Consider the following 18,207-nt stretch of genomic DNA (forward strand, 5'->3'; position numbering starts at 1 on the left):
TCGAAATGTATTACGAAGGCACACGTTATATTTGAAAATAGGTCTATATGTGCGCTTTTGTAAGATTTTTTAATTTCTAAATAAATTCTCTGAGTAACTATCAAAAATTCAGCTGATGAGTTTGGTACTAAGTTATTCTTAGATCTGTGTCCTTTTACGGACAGTTTGGATTTTATAAATTTATTTATGGCTTCCAAGAACATTAAGAGTTTTGTCCTCTCATCACACATTTTTCTACTCCACAAGTTTTATTTCAAATAAAAATAATATATTCTTGGGGATACATTTTTCCCTTGCAAATACAAATTTAGTACGATAAAGGATAAATTACTGGTTTACCTAATTTTATTCTTCTTCTTATTTTTATGTGATCTTCGTATGGACTCTAAACAAAGAATCATTTAATTCGAACTAAACTCTCGGAGACTGTGGGTGTGGTTGACATCTGTAGGCAAGTTTTATTGCATTTTATTGCAGTTCTGAAACTCAAAAGGACGGGCCGGTTACAGACAATTGTCAATGTTCCCGTAACTCAACAAACAGTTTTCAAATGTACAGAGAAAGTAGACTGCATTTTTTATGTGACATCTATTTTCAGCGATAACAACCAAATGAGCTTATCTCTTTGTTACTGCTGTATCCCGAGTTCTGTAGAAACGTAGTCGACCTTTCCCCATAGTTCGGCTATACTCGCTTCCCGACGCCTACTGGCCGAGTGGAGGCTGCTATAGCGTGGTCTGGAAGGCAGGAACCTGATATACAAATATTCGAACTCATATGCTTTTGACTCAGATTAGTGGTAACCCCAGTTCGAATTCCAGCCTGATCCTCGGCTGTTCTGAATATTCTTTTCTCAGTTTCTCCAAAAGAATGCCAGGGTAAAACCTAGAAAGAATCCACTTTCAAAATTCTTAAACTGTACACTATTTATTATTATCTACTTACCTCGTTCCACAATGTGTAACCTAAGTAGATGAACTTGGTTTCTTAAATAATCTAAGAACAAAAACACTGGACACCTATAGCAATTCTGATATGGGTTTTCGAGGTGCGCGTTTCAAATCCTAAACGGAGATTTCTGACGAAGAATTTTCTGTGGTTTACCTCTGTTTCCAGCACACTGGTTTCGAGACTATCACTGAACATAACGCCATGAACTTGTGCAGGAATACAGAGCCGTTCGCTGAGCTGGCTCCTGTCAGCGTAACGCACTACAACTGTTTCTAGGAAGTATGCGGATCGAATCTCGGCAGCTCGAAGGGGTTGTGTGGCTAGGGAATCGTGATTTTCCTCCGTATCTACAAGCGAATGCCAAGACAAGTTCTTAAATAATGCACGATTTATTTGTTTCAAATTGAATCAGCCCAGCAGTGATAAAATCAACAGCAAAGTCAGCAATGTGCTCATACAAACTCTTCAGTTGATAAGTGTTGCCAGTCTTGTCGTTTGTATCGCTTAACCTCGGCACTGGATGAAGGTAATCTCTTTAATTTACGCTCCGGCCGACTGTACCCGCGGAGAAAGCTCCCACTGAAGATTTCTGTCTTCTGGGTTGTTGCGCTCTGTAGTCTGGTCGATGTTTACCAACTTTTCAGAGGTCATACTGCCTCCGTCATCAGGGCGATGAGTATGAATATTTCTGTCTTCTGGGTTGTTGCGCCGTGTAGTCTGGTAGATGTTAACCAACGTTTCAGAGGTCATACTGCCTCCATCATCAGGGCGATGAGTGTGCCAATTCGGTTATTGAAATAGTTGCTGAGCAGTTGACTGACCAATCAGTCTTCGCTGTTGGAACATCGTTGTCGAAGGGACCAAAAACAAGTCTGTTCCTGGAAGTCAATGTGGGCGGGGGCTTGCTTCCTGTCTTCTGCCTCACGCTGTAGGAGTTGCGAGCGGGGAGTGGGGTGGTCCACGCATTTTGCAGCAGGGATGCTGCGCCTCAGTCAGTCTCCGATCTCCCGCTAGTTCGGCTCGAGTCCAGTAAGCAGTGGCCACGCCTGATGGCGGGATGAAAGAGAAAGGTCGCCACACTGCGGCGACAAGGCTTTATCGGCACCTACCCGCCACCATCCATCGCTCGCCAGCAGAGGGCTAGCGACCCGTCACGACAGTCCACCAGCATGTCCTGGGAATCCATCGCATCGCGGGAATATCTCAGGTACATTCGAAACACAGTGGCGGATTCCGTCGGCGTCCAATCTCACGCCCTGGCTTCCTGTCTTTGTGTAAACACTGGTCACACAGAGCACAGGCCTGCCAGTTGGATTTATTCCTTTCCATGTTTATTTAGCGAACTGTGTTTTTATATAAAAAGGCTTAGAGCATATGTTAATTGAAGGCTAGTAAGAAAGTTGGCATTTTGAAAAAGTGAGTTGAAGGTTAAGGACTGAATTTATTTGGCGTAGGAAAGGGGCTGGGATTCTTCAATTTCCGTAAAAGGGGCAGTATCTGAGCGATTACTAACTTTTCCAGAAGGAATTTCTTCCATAAAGTGAATGAATGTAGTTATTAGGCTGGGCCGAAAGAGGGTACGTATAATCTAACTTCATTACTGAATATCTTTTTGTAATATCTTCATATTTGCCTTTACACAACACATTACATGTTCCAATAAGACACAGTAAGGAACTTTGAGTCTCTGTTTTGGAAAGTTCCAAATTTGTGTTTGAAATAATTGATAAATTGACCCATACACCCCTTGAACGTGCTTATGAGTAGACTCGGCCATGATAGAGCGCAGCCGAAATTCGAAGGCACGATAAAATAACGGATCAGTACACTCGTGGTTGGGTTGTTCTCAACGAGAACACCGGAAGAAGTCCCGTGTACTAACCAGCTTCATAAATATGTCAGAGAAGTTGCCGAGATGTCACGGCGAATTAGACTTAGGTAAATTTTAAAACAAATGGAAAATCTGCAATTTCTGTGAAACCGTGTTTGACGCCGTAACCACATTTAAATCCATTTACCCTTTGGGAGAGAAAAGTAAAATCTCGCTATTTTAACATCGGCATCAACTGGAAGCGAGTGCGCAGCTTCACGCTACAGTCGCTTATCCCCTAAGAAATGAGCTCGGTTGGAGAGGGGATGGAGAGTTTTCTGCACGAGATGACAGAAGGTTTCTGATCTTGCCAGAAATCAAAGCCAGATTGTGCAGACTTTAGCCGGTTTACTGACTGGGCTATTTTGGCTGTTGAAATTAGCATGATGGTTACAGAATAAATGCAAAAAATAGGAAATTATTCGTAAATAAGGTAACTTCTCATCTTTAATGAATTAGGAATTCTTGTGAGATTAACTGTGATGAAAATCTGTTTGAGTGTTAACAAAGGCGGATGAAGTTATAAAAGCCCGTATATTTCCATATTTTTGTTATGCTGAAGTATTTGGTCTATATTTGCATTAATTACAACACAGCTTTAGAAGTCATATAATTTAAAAAAATAAATCTCGGATAAATACGTTTAGTGCATATTCAAACTGATAAAACGTTAAATCTTGAGAGGAAGTGTTGAGTGTAAACTGCTATTCACAAAAGTAGTGTTTTAATTAATTTTTGTGATGGTTTTAGAACAGTTACAGTAGCTCTGTATGTGTTCGGTATATGCGTTGGTACTTTTTTAAACTTTCAATTTGTTTTTCTAGAGAGTTATTTAAATGCATATTCGGTATCCATATTAATATTGTGTTTTGTGTTTTAAATGTAACCTACGGAATGGAACTTTTATTAATCTCTCTGTTTTCATTTTACATATGAATTCTAAAAGCACTCAGTAGAAACTTTTTTCAGTTACACTGCAGTTATGTTTTGTGTTATGTTGAGGCGTATTCAGTGTACACGGGCATCGCTTATGCATAGTGGGAAATGTCATACTTCATTACAATGTAATGAATCAACCGTTGCAAGAACTCGTTTCCCTCCAGTCTTCCTTTTGTTTCAAGTTATGTCATCAGTAGAATTGATGGTTGTCTTCTAAGCTGTAGTACCGTGCAGTCTGTTAGAAGTTTACCAAGGGCCTCATCGGCGTAATGATGGAGGCAGCAAAGACCTCTGAAACGTCTGTAAACTTCTACTAGGCTACTCGGGGTTACACCCCAGAAGACAGCCATCTTCAGATCCACCACCGTGGGAACCTCAAATCCTAATCAGTAGAATTAAATGTAATGGACACATCTAATGAGAATTTTCTGTTCGTATTTATTTGTTACATCGTTCTTGGTTAGTTGATAGTCTCTTTGTCGACGCCTTACCAACTAGTGGTGATATAATCGATAATAACATGTTAACACAGTTCACTATTCATTTATATGGTAGGATATCTAATATTACACTTGTGGCTTTCGTAATACTGAAATTTGCATTCTCAAGCCGTGTAGTTTGTTTGTCTGCCAGAGCTTATGTCTACTAAACTAGGTCACAACACATGTGTTTCTTTTGCGGAGACGAGTAGAAATTTAATGCGGGGCGGGGGTTGTCCAAGACTGGTGGTGACGGGGTGGGAATCTGATCTGCGCATTGCGAGGGGTCCTGGATGACAAACACGCTTAGTTCAACGAGGTCAGTAGCAGTAACGCGGAAGCCAGTGGACACTATGGTAAGTTATCGTTAAGCCACTCTGGACGGAACATTGTGTTTCCTGGAATTCGTATCTTTACGTTGTTACACTAAGAAAAGTTAATTTTGTAACGGCAGTTTAAGAAAACGTTATATCGTGACTTATAACAGGAGAGTCCTCGTTTTAGTCCGACGGAAGTCTGTGTAATGACAAAACGTTTGTGTTTAGGCATCGCAGAGTAAAGACATTGTGTCTAGGCGGTAACGTTCCACGAATTCTTAGTTTTAAAACTGGATGGAGGTGTGTGGTCAGCTTCGCATTTCGGCACCTGTACCCTGTAAGAAAGTGACCCCGGTAACGATTTTGTATGGGACTGGGTGAGCCCCAGAGCTGGTTTCGACGTTTCGACGGAAGAAAACAATCCTGCCAGTATCATAATTTGAAAACTGGTCGATCAACCAGCAGTCAGGTACTTTGCTGAATGAGCTTTGAAGATACAATATAAATTGCAACATGTTCAAACTACTGCATTTCCAGTTACAATGAAACTGTTTTTGCATTTTAGCACAGCCACTAGATACTGTACTTTATAATAGGGAGATTCGTACGTAGTCCAAGACTGCCTGAAGCTTGCCGTTTGGCGCTGACAGTCAGTGAGAAGCGATGCTGCACACGCACGCACACCTTTCAGCATCTCTGTGGTTTGTTTTAGACCAGACCAACCACTACGTTATCACAGTAGACTAGAACCTTTGGTTCGGCACGTAACCAAACTAATTCACGGTAGAGTAGATTAACAAAGCGTCTAACTGGCATTTGAGAGGTAACTGGTTGAATATTGACTGGATAACGGTTATTCTGACAAACGAACTAATATTTTATCCTGGCTGCTCTGTGATGTCCTAATGAGGTTTGACGATTGTAATTTATATATAATCTACATTTTCCTGAAGGTGTGGGGTTTTTTAGGGCATAAAGAAGTTTGGACTATTGACAGTTCAGATTCGGGGATTGTTGAAGAAAGAAATAACAGAGAAGAGAAAGATTATGAGCAGAGAGAAGAAATAAAGGAAGCAAATAAATACGGAACATATACTCTTGTAAAGGTTAGCTGAAGGAACAAGAATTAAAATAACAATATAATTAATAAAACGCAAAGTAGCATAATAAGAAAATAAGTAATGAATCTGAAATATGAACATAAACTTAATATGGAAGAATAAACAAGTAATGGGAAAATTATAAATTAACTATAAAAATTGAGCAAAGAAAGAGTAAAGTAAACTAAAGATAAATCAAAATACAAGGAGAGCATAGAGAAACCGTAAACAGAAACAGAAGGTATGAATAACGAAAACATAAAAGAGATAAAGTGAGTGAATAAATAAACAAATCATTAGCTTAAAACTATAATAAGTTCGATAATCAAGAGTTTCGTTAAAATGTATCCTTCTCGTTCTGTAATGTGCACAGGATGAGGCGTCTGCGTAATGTATGCAGCCTCACGACATGCCTCAGCGTTAATCCTCGTTTCTTCGTAAGGAACAGATGGAAAAATGCTGAAGAAAATATGCATGCTAATGTCGGTGGTATTCTTGTAACATCCGATCGCAAATTTATTATTCGTGCTTAATCCAAATTAAGCGTACAAGAACACGGAACTGATTGCGTGCTATAGAGTTTAATGTTAGGATGGCGGATGAACACATCTCACGTTTTCAGTAATATATCCTCTCGTTTTCGTCTCTCTTTGTTACGTATTTCCTTATTCCTATGTCTTCTTTCCTTCCTTCCTTCCTTCCTATTTGGTTGGTTATATCTTCCTTCTACGTTACCAGACATGAAATGTATGAGATGAATTTAAATTGAAAGTTATGTTTTGCAACAGCCCTGTGTTATATATTTTTTCCCCAAATTGAGTTACATCCACTTCAGGTGATTATGTAGTATGTTACATCTGAGAATGGTACGAGTCCCTCCAACTGAAGGTAAACCACACTGCATCACTCCACGAGAATTGTAAGCGAGCCGAAGATTCAGTGTCCCATTTTCTTTTCAAAATAAAATGGCTGGTTGCAGGCTCCGAAAGGGTAAAGGCCACTTCCGCTTTCTCTAGTAAACATATTTCATAGTTCGACGTAGACTCCGTTTTGGTGCTTATTACATTTAATTTATGTAACAATACCAAATCCCTTCTATGCCCTTATATAACGGGTTAACAGTTATAGTTACAAAATCGAAAGACATGTATTTTTCATTGCCACCTTGTCATTTCTTGATTAATTACAAGTTCTTTCTTTTGAAGCCACACACTGCTACCTTCTTATCAAACATATTCTCGGGATCATACGAATCGCCTTGATGACGGCGGCAGTATGACCTCTGAAACATTGGTAAACATCGACCAGACTATACGGCGCAACAACCCAGAAGACAGAAATCTTCATACTCACCGCTGTGAAAACCTCAAATCTTACATCCGAAATAGATTGTTGTGACGTTTAATAAAGGAAATATGTCCGATTATTTTCTCGGTAATTCAACATGAAATGAGGTGGGAAGTTGACCATGAATGATCAATGAGCAAATATTTGGAAATAGTCTCTTGTGGCTTACGTGTATTTTCGGGTTCTTCCTGGTTTTCCACGAACCATAGTCTGGGTAGTGTGTAGCTCAGTCGAAATTCGAACCTCATCTTTCGAATATAAGTATAAAGCGTCACAACTACAAACTTTTATTTCGTAAGAAAATCAGAGATTGTAGGAAAATTGCCGTTGGACAAATTCTGCGTTGCTGCTTCTCCAACCTGTCCAGTAACAAAATCGGAAGTCACAGAATAATTACAGTATTCTTAATACGATACTAATGATAAATAGGAGGTAAGTAAAGCGAATCTTATTTTTAATTTAGAATATCGTGTTCCCAAACATTCACATCGTGTTGCTCACGTTATTGCTTGCTATGTTTGATTGAATGTGTGCGTTATATCACTGGGGAGAACGAATTTCGGTTTCTGTGCACGTATTTCACATCGGAGCAATATATCGTGACTCTTCATAAAAACGAACTCCACACGTTGGAGCAGCTATATTATTGAAACTTTAATTCCGAAGAAAACAGTACATGCCATGCCACGACTGGTCGAAGTTTTTGTCGATGTTATCAGACAAATAGGAACATGAAGATTTCTGTCTTCTGGGTTGTTATTGTGCCGGTATCTAAGGCGCTTAGACCTCATTTCTTGATGGGCAGGCTGGTATTCAAAACATTTATGTCGTCTAGACTAGTGATATTCAACCTTTTTTGTTCGCGTACCCCCAGATATAATTTCTCTTCAACTTTGTACCCCTAAAGTTGTTGGTGTCTAATTCAAGTTATACATTGTATATAATCCACATCTAAAATAAATTAAATAAATTACATTACTGATTATTCAGTGTTTATCATAAAATAATATATATATTTTAAATTTCACGTACTCCCTAAGATGTCTTCGCGTGCCCCCGGGGGTACGCGTACCCCAGGTTGAAACCACTGGTCTAGACGACAGAGAATTCGAAGTTATTTCTTTCAGACGATGTAGAGGGTGGTTATTTATAGTTTAACGTCGATCAATTTGGTATACATGGTGACTACGTTACTGGTACCATATCTGAACAGAGGGTATTCTGTGTGGGAGAACAGTTGGTACAGTAGCCCGTCTTTGATGGTATGCACATTCATAATACGCGTGGCTGTAACGCAGTAAGCGGGTTGGCACAAGTAATGTGTCCTTTGAATGAAAAGATAGATCGGAAATAGAGTCCACTAGTTCACACACACACACAGAGTGTGATGCCTCTCAAATGGGGCAAGAAAAATGGGTTTTCATGCTCACAACCATTCATGATGACAGGTTGATCGATGCTAGGGAAATGTCCCACAGAATGGAAGAACCAACCGTGATGTCGAACGTCTGGCCAAATATAATTGCAATATGGGACCAAGTGATCGATGTGATATGATGTTAGGTTCGTTTTATTTTATGATAAAATCAATCAATTGATATAATAAGGGCAAATTTCATGTAATTGATGCAATGTTGTTGAATCCCTGCGTGTTATACATAGCAAGAGAAGGCTATAAAATACTCACTTTGTACCTGTAACCAGTAAACAGTGTCAGCTTGAAATACAACTTAAGAAAGGGGGTGAGGAAGAGGGAAATCAACTAGAATTTGTGCCATATGTGGCAAAAAAGATAATGATCTGCTGATAGGATGTCATTACATGTGTGTAAACAGCAGAATTGCTTTGTGCGCACTGCCTCGTTTCAGAAACTGTCACTAACTAAAGAATGTCAGTTACTTCTGCGACACGCGTGATACTTGAAAATAAACGTTTCTTAAAGAAATAAACCCAGAAGAGAATATATACGTAGAATACCTGACCACACCGACTGTTCAACTGTGCTGTTCTTTTCTTTCAGTCATGAGTTTTCTTATGTGAATTATGTCACCAATAAGAAAATAAAAGCATATTTGTGTGATTCCCGCAGAAAAAATTTTATTAATAGAATTGCAGCAATCAAAATACGTGTACTGTAAAATGGATTTTTCAGTAGAAATATACTAATGCATTTTTTGCATTGCGGACAGGTTGGAAAGTGGAATTTATAATTTATTTGATTTTAATGGTTGTCAGAAACGTTTTCTACTATTTAGCCATTTGTGCATAATGAATACCACGAAAAACAAGCATGTAAAATTTAAAACGTTAATTTCTACTTATGCAGTAATGGTCTGGGGTGTGGGTGTCAGTAATTGAAGAAATGTGGAGGTGAAAGGTTTCAGAAAAAAAACAGGTTGATCTATGTAAGAAACGCCTGCAGTGATTATTTAGACTAACCTGCTTTACAGGGAAGTAGGAAAAGACGCCGAACAGATAAGGCGATGTGTGATTTGAGGTTTTCACAGCGGTGAGTATGAAGATTTCTGTCTTTTGGGTTGTTGCGCCGTGTAGTATGGTCGATGTTAACCAACGTTTCAGAGGTCATACTGCCTCCATCATCAGGGCGATTCTTAGTATGAAGATTTCTGTCTTTTGGGTTGTTGCGCTGTGCAGTATGGTCGATGTTAACCAACGTTTCAGAGGTCATACTGCCTCCATCATCAGGGCGATTCTTAGTATGAAGATTTCTGTCTTCTGGGTTATTGCGCTGTGTAGTCTGGTCGATGGTTACCAACGTTTCAGAGGTCGTACTGCCTCCGTCATCAGGGCGATGAGTATGAAGATTCCTGTCTTCTGGGTTGTTGCGCTGTGTGGTCTGGTAGATGTCAACCAACGTTTCAGAGGTCGTACTGCCTCCGTCATCAGGGCGATGAGTATGAAGATTTCTGTCTTCTGGGTTGTTGCGCTGTGTAGTCTGGTCGATGTTTAACAACGTTTCAGAGGTCGTACTGCCTCCGTCATCAGGGCGATTCTTAGTATGAAGATTTCTGTCTCCTGGGTTGTTGCTCTGTGTAGTCTGGTAGATGTTTACCAACTTTTCAGAGGTCATACTGCCTCCGTCATCAGGGCGATGAATCGCCCTGATAACAGAAATCTTCAGATAAGGCGATCATGGCGGCTACTCACTGAAAGATGGGAGGATTTTCCTGTCAGTGTTGGTATATTACTTTAGAGAATGACATGAAAGTAACGTTGCCAGTGTAACTCCTTAAACTATGAGCAGTTAATAGGTACTCAAGTGTTCAACAGAGTAATGTTATTCTGGCTGTTTGGTGTTTGCAATCGGAGACTATTGTTTGTAAACTTAAGATTTCAGAGGTTAGCCACGCCGTGTGCTGGTGAATTTATGTTTCGGCATACTTTCAACAGATTTTCTCTCTGAAGATCGCAACTGCAGTGTTTGCCGAAACGCTAGAATACCTTTAATACATAATGCGGCTGATCCCAGACAGCCGAAGTTATTTAACGTCTCTGTCGTTTCGAAATCAAAATTTCATGCTCGTTACCATAAGAAGAAGACCTTCTTCGATGTTACACTGCGTAATGTCGTGTAAATTGACAGACATTTCGGAGGTGCTTTCTGCCTTTATCTTCAGGACCTGCGGATTACAGTAAGAACTTATGAAATGTCTCAATTTGTATGACATTGCACGGCGCAAGATCCGAGAAAACATCTTCATACTCGCCACCGTGAGAACCTTAATTCTCACGTTACCATAGAAGCTAACCGCTGGATCGATATTCCGAGCTACTTCAGTCCAGTCTGGATGCTCACAACCTACTTCGCTTGTGCCTATTTTAGTCTGCTTCCGTGTAGTTTAACAACGCATTTGTTGCTTTCCCACGCGTGCTATCTTCACCACCAATCTCAGTCTTTTTATGTAATCTGTATGGAAATTACAGGAGAAGAATGTATATCGTGTTGGTCACAGCGCCTGCTCGGTCTAAAGCGCGTGCTGTGTTGGTACGCTGTACCGTTGGATCGTGAATTCGAACCTCGCTTGGTGCATGAATTTATTATCCTCTGCAGGTCCATAAAGTTCCTCAGACGGTACCTTGAGGAGTCTTAGTTTGAAGTCTGCTGATCTTTGATGATTTGCTAAAACAGACTAATTAAAATTACACTTAATCTAGGTGTGGGCAAAGCTTCAGTGAATTTAAAGTCGTTACTAATGGGAAATGTTCTGCCTGATGGTCAGAGAGTTTCAGCATTCAAGTTGTACAACTTTTATAATGTATAAGCGTCTTACCTTCCAGACCACGTCTCCAGGTGTATCGTTTTCGTATATTGCGGCTTTTGGTGGTAGTTCGGAATTTATTTGGCTTCGCGTAGCTCGAGCGGTGATCAATAAGCCTTCGCGCTTGGCTCTGTATGCATGAAACACGATGAAAGTTGTTATTCGTAAACCACACAAATGCACACTTCGTTAGTATCGGCATCACACACGAAACAGTCGCTACGAATCTGAATGCAACCAGTAATTTATTCAAATTACTGTTAGAGATGCAACTTTCTCCATAGGGATTACACGAATGAAGCAAGTCTTCGTTTGAGTTCAGTATTTTACGTCAGATGTACCTTAGCTGTAAGGAATAAATGATAGACTAGTAAGTAAGTTATTATTTGAGTTTCGTGTAAAACATTTTAGAAGTTTTTTCACTAAAAATTTAATGTTGCTACTTATAATTGTAGTTTTTCTGAAATTATTAACCGAGAAATAACTCAGCCATTTTTCTTACATATTTTGTAGTAGTTTATTGCATGGACAGGTGAGTGATTCTTACTGTGAATGGACTCACATGTATTAACCATTTACGTTCATTTGGGTTATTATTCGATCTCTTCCTTACAGAGACATTGTATAAACGCAGTAATTAACCTCGATCATAGATTCTGAAAAAAACTTACTGGATTCACAGGACACTGGGAGTGGCGATACTCTAGAGATCCAAGCGTAGATGGGAGGATACTATTAAAAAGTTCTCAAAAATAGGGCTAACTATAAAGTTGGCGTTCAGTATGGTTTGAGGATGTGGCTGGATTCATCTGACTCAAGAAAAAGGTAATCGATTTTTGGACTTCACATCGAGATGGAAGTTTCTAAACTAGCTAAGCAACTATTAATTTCTCAAGAAAGACTCATCTTCGAGAGCTTTACTCTTATTAATATTGTATCGATTGTTTTTTGAGTTCTTATTCAGCTTTTAGTGTCATGTATAGGCGATGCTTAATGTTACGATGACCATGATGATGTATCAGGAAATATGATGCGGTAGTAATATTTTCGATTTGGTAACAATAATGTATTTAATCTGGCCCATGGTTTTTGTTCTGACATGTATTTGTTGTTAGGGTAGGAGAGAAAATGGACTTTTAAACGTGCTGAGAACACCATCAACCGTTGCCGTGGAGCGCTTGTATGTCTTAGAGCTGGCGGACTAAGGAGCTATAAATCAGAGCTGACAGGATTAGAATTCCAGGTTTCGCAGATACTGTGTTTTCATGAAGTAAGGGGGCTAGTTAGTCCACGTGTATTCTTGGGCTGTGGAAGGAATTTAGTTCTGTTTCTGGAGGATTTCGCCCTATGATAAATTGTGTCTGTGGGAGTCTGTGGGTGTCCATTTGTGCTGTACATTAAACACTGTAGGATTGGCATCACAAAGTAAACTGAATGAAAAATGATTGATTTAATTTCATTACGTACAGGACACTAAGATGTAAATCTCGCATATTCTTTACTGTACTATTTTATGTAATATTTTCTTAGTGTTTTTTGATTTCCTCCTGAAATTCTTTAATTCTCAGATACATCTCACAGATGTACTGCGAGTTCATGACTTTGTTTTGAACTAAATCAAGTTTGTTCAGTTTCACAACGTGTGAAAACATTAAAGTTAGCAAACTGAAATTTTATATGGTGAGAGAATTCAAATGGCCGAACACCAACTCATATTGTACACAACGGAGTAACTGTTGACGTTGCTTGTTTCATGCAACGTTGCTGTACCATCTACATAGGCCTAATATTGAGAAGTCGAATGACAGGACTCTGAATGCTTAATTATAGAGAAAATGGAGAAAAGTGGTTATAATATATTTTAAGATAGTATCCCCGAATTTATGTAGTGTTACAGCGGAAAACAACGAAAACCTTGGTCATTTAACATGGTCTCTGGGCCGAGATTTAAACAAGAGTCCTCTCGAATAGGAATAAGGTAAGTCTTTATAACTTCGAAGTGGTTTTGTTACATAGTAAAATATTGCAATTTTATGTAAACTTATGTAATAAAAAAGCCGTTTTATGTACTAAGTCATCTCACTACTGGAATAATGGGAAATGAAATAACGGAAGAGAATTTTGTAGATGCATCATCTTAGCTTTATAAAACTGACAAAGTTCTAAGACGCTGTTTACGTCTCGTGTGTCACTGTCTTTATCTTCCACTTAGTGCCTTGTAATTCCTGAACGCACCCACATCTCCCCGCGACGATGACGTCAAATGTTCGCTTCAGAGACTTTAGGCTGACAAGTAAGGATAGTTAAAAAAGATGGTCATACTTTTTTAAATTACGCCTGACGTAGCTAGTACAGCTTACGTTCAATTAACAGGAATATAAAAGACAAAATTTATGAATAAAATCTTCTCGGGCAAACAGCCGCGTCAACTGGTTACCGTAGTAAACCGACGTTTCGGGAACCAACTCTGTCCCCATCATCAGGGTTCTGATGTGACTGGATACCTCGGAAGTCGCTTGTGTATACACAGGCGACTTCCAACCACTAATCTCAGTAGGCCCTATCTGAGCGTGCGGTTGAGTAGTAGGTTTGTTATAGAGTATGCAAGAATTTCCTTCATACGCAGTAGCGTACCTGCCCTTTACATTTGAACATCTTTGATATAACCACTGTAACAGTTTTAGGAGCTGTTCTGAATACATGCTGCATACTGTTACGTAATTTTCTCCATTCTTCTGTTAATTTATCTGTACTGATTGTAAATATCCCCCTCTACACTCTGCTTTAAAACGCCTATACCTTCTTTCATCCTCTGATAGGGAGTTAGCATCTAATATAAAGTAGGTCACGATGTTTTATCTCGTTCATTTATTAAACAGTTCTGCAGAAAGGAGTCTAGATGCTTTTTCCACCGGTTGAGACGTTCTTTGCTCTTATGTAACGCAAAACGTTATCACCGGGTCCACAGAAACGCGCCTGTGATATTTAATCTATGCGCATTCATTCGTTGCTGAATTTCATCCAATTGAAGTTGTGTTTGTCGCACAAATTTTTATGCCAGGTCTAAAATGGTTGTACTATTTTGGAAATATTTGTTTACGTTTTCTGTACATTCATGAATGTAATGCCTTTCAATCGTTTCTTTCAACCAATTGCAAAATGTAATGTCAGAAGCTGAACCTCCGCCCACACGCACTCAAACACGAATCTGCAGGCTTTCACTTTAAATATCAAACACAATTTCAGCCACCAGATCGTGCCATTGGCAGTTGTTTGAAGTAGAAGGCAAAGCAAATGTAACGTGGTTAGGGAGTTCGACGTGATTTAGGGGAAGTTTGCTGCAAATAGTAAAGGTTTTGTAGAGTAATGACATTAAACAAATAAATGCAAATTATAATATTGTAGGAAAACAGTTGCATAAGGCTTAGTAAACACAAAACTATCAATATCATGAACACACAGGACTATGTTTTTGCGATAAATATCGAACTAAGTTTAAAGTTATGAGTCTGAGGTGTGAGACAGCCTTTAAAATGAGAAACAAGATTGGAGACCTGTGTTCTTTGGGACACATTGCTATTCCAAAAATGTTCTTTACGTAATTGTTGCACTAATGAGATCAAGGGCTACTGTTGCTTAACATTGCGTTCCAACAATGGTCTTGGGTCATTCCTGCAGTAATGTGGCAGCCAGAATGCTGGAAACACAGTATCCAGACACGGCGGCCATGTCCCAGGAAATTCCCGGTTGGGAAACCATTACCTGGGGATGCCACGAAGAGCTTACTCCCCGAAAGTGGAACCGCATCGTCTGTGGCAAATTCCCTCTTTGGGAGTCCCGGCCCTCTTCAAGAACACTTAATAACACATTGATTAAGTATGTTATATTTCAGAATAACATGATATGATAGTCGTGCCATTAGTGATCGCGTCTTTTTGTACATTTCAGTTTTGTATCATCAATAATATAAAAATAGATGCCAAACTGACTTCTCAGATGAGAGCGATACTAGTGGTACTTATAGGATTTGAGACTTTCGCGGCGAGTACAATCAATAAAATCTTCTCGGGCAATCAGCCGCGTTAACTGGTTCCTGGTAACTCTTCCGAGGTATCCAGTCACATCAGAACCCTAATGATGGGGACAGAGTTGGTTCCCGAAACGTCGGTTTACTACGGTAACCAGTTAACGCGGCTAATTGCCCGAGAAGATTGTGTTGGTTAGTTGTACTTAATTTAGAGACTTCGAATGTTGTGTGTTCACAGATCTTCGAAAGAATCTTGTTTAGGTGTTTTTTGCAGAATTTAAAACTTCTGTATGTCGAGCCTGGGATATCACGTTTAGTTTTTGGTTTATGAAGGTAAGTAATCATAACGAGGTAGTTTTGTATGGTGACATGTCAAACATCCACACACCCATTCTATCTGAAACAGGATTCTGTGTGTTAATAGCAGAGACGGGGCGAGGTGTAAGCAAGCATGGCAGCTGCCTTGTAGCAGTGATGAGAGAGCAGCGACTCGTAATATTTTTAATATAAATTTCTTGCTCTGTGAAACATTTTTTTATGTCACATTAAGTGACGAGCTCGTAAAATTGATGGAAAAAATCCTGTCCCTGGACATTCGTCCTTCTACCAGTGAGTAGGATATTGTAAAACCCATTAATCTAAATAAAAAATACTAATTAATTTGCATCTGTTAATGCAAGAAACGTTACATTGTATATTTGCAGTTATGCACGAAAAATGTCGAAGAGTTGTATTTTTTATTATATACCTACATTGTAAATAAGCTGACATTTTTGGGTGAGAGGTAAACATTGTATTTCGCTGGGGGCATAATATTCAAACCTGTCTGTGATGCACAAATGAATAATATCGCATCACGATAAGTTATACACATGGAGACAATGCGAAAATTTGAGATTATAGTCCATAAATTTCAGGTAGCCGCAATTTGTATTGTGCGATTAAAAAACCATCACTGAGTTGTGTAGGCCCTGTGCATTTGTGGTTTATGCTAACCTCGCAGCATGGACTTAAATGTTTGAAAAAGTGTTTGCTTCAAGCACTTCCCAGAATTTCCTGTTACTCTGAATAGGAATTTCAATAGTTACGTTTCAGTTTGAGAATATCTAAATTCCATATATTCAAATAACACCATTGAATTAGAGGTTCAGTTTTATTAAAAGTCATAATGTTTATATTATTTTTTATACAACCAATCAGTTAGTCGCTCGAAGAGTTTAATGAAAGCATGAAATCCAATGTCATCGCGTGGTTCGAATGCAGTTTCCTGCTCATTTTCTATGCCACAGAATCCACCCGATGATATCAACTACTCCTGCTGTGAATAAAATAGCCGTCACGTGGTTCTGATGTGCCATCCCACCCCAACAGCAAATGTTTTGTCGTTCGTAAAAGTTACGTCGTGAGACACTCGGTCGCAGTCGCAAATGAAATAGCACGCTGGTTTGATGTCTGTCTGATACCAGATGTTGTGACAGCCTGGTAAACTAATACGTGTGTGTGTATATATATATATATATATATATATATATATATATATATATATATATCAATTAATGTGACATGATTGACACTTTGCGTCGTATTCTGGAGATTCCGGGTTTAAATTGAATTCCGGCATCACTGACATTTCTTGTGGTTATGCTCAGTCTCCCCCCAAAATACTGCGAAGGTATTATAAAATCGTATACGACAGATTCCTCTACATCCTTTTCAATTACACATTTAAGGCTGTTTTTTCATTGACGTTTTATAAGTAGTGCAATTGAAACCTAGTAATTAAATAACCAAGGGTCCCTTTCTAAGGAACACGACTGAGCAGAGTTCCCCAACATTTCACGTGAGGACGGAAACGTTCAGTTTACGAGCGTTCTTTTGTTTCTACAATGCCAGATGATGAACATAGTTAAGAAATTTATTAATTGTTACACATTTTCATTATCAGCTGATTAACTATGTTAAAAGATACCAATTTTCGAGGAAGACTATGCTCTTGATATTGGGTAGTTGATTAATTTTGCGAAATTCTGTTAACAAATAGGTTCAGAGTTGATGATGTACAGTGTTCTGATAGACCACCCATTTTTGGCTTTCCAGGAGTTGCGATTGCCCTCCTGTCTCAAGGTCGTATTCTCCGTCCGTGACCCTAGGAAGCGCCAATAAAATACCGTTTGCCCAAGCCCAATTTACGTCTTCAATGTTATTCGCATAATCCCAAAGCAGGAAAATACTGCCTTGCTGAGCTGAGTAGCGTATAGAAGTTACCCTCACTCAGATTTCTACATAAAACTGCTCTACAGTGATATACTTGTACTGCCGCATATTATTCTTCTCGAGAGGGTTAACTTTCTAAAATTTAAATGAATCTGATTTGCATATTCTGTGATCAACCAAGCTTAACATCATCAGTATCCCTGCTGCAGCCCACAGCAGCAGAATGCACTAATCACAGACAGCTTCCCTACGGGAACATACTGTTAGAATGCAGCCATTTACCCTCCTACCTGAGGAAGATGAGATGGAATTTGGGGAGGTGTTTAAACTCGTGTCCAAAACTAGTCGGTTTAATAAATAAGGTCTGTCCCATCTCTATAAGTTTATTACTTAAAGCCACTGCTACAGCAATCTTCAGATTCACCGCTGTAAAAACCTGAAATCTTACGAAGGATGGGCTGGTTTACTATTGTTGCCAGATTTACACCACCGAGGGTACATTCTACAAAGTAAGGTTGCGTTAAGGCAGTATGAACGCCACGATCATGGACTCAGCAAGAACCTCTAAACCTCAGCAAATTTATATCAGACTACACGGCGCAACATTCCAGAAGCCTCAGAGAGGCTGACCTAAAGGGATGAGGAAGCTGACCTGAGAATAGGGTATTCAGAATACACTGCAA

At 39.2% G+C, this 18,207-nt stretch overlaps 1 protein-coding gene across 1 annotated transcript in view; it reads left to right on the forward strand.

Moving 5' to 3' along the window:
- The first annotated feature begins 1,947 nt into the window (after window positions 1-1,947).
- LOC110837376 (43 kDa receptor-associated protein of the synapse homolog) overlaps window positions 1,948-18,207 on the forward strand; it is a 65,148-nt gene continuing 48,888 nt past the window's right edge. The window contains exon 1 of the mRNA XM_022079418.2: window positions 1,948-2,158. Coding sequence (XP_021935110.2) covers window positions 2,121-2,158 — 38 coding nt within the window. The 5' untranslated portion in view covers window positions 1,948-2,120. The remainder of the gene's footprint in view (window positions 2,159-18,207) is intronic.

The sequence above is a fragment of the Zootermopsis nevadensis genome, unplaced genomic scaffold (genome assembly GCF_977971745.1).
Source record: "Zootermopsis nevadensis isolate Lab colony 2312 unplaced genomic scaffold, Znev_1.0 Znev_ptg000018l, whole genome shotgun sequence".
In the NCBI taxonomy this organism is placed as follows: domain Eukaryota; kingdom Metazoa; phylum Arthropoda; class Insecta; order Blattodea; family Termopsidae; genus Zootermopsis; species Zootermopsis nevadensis.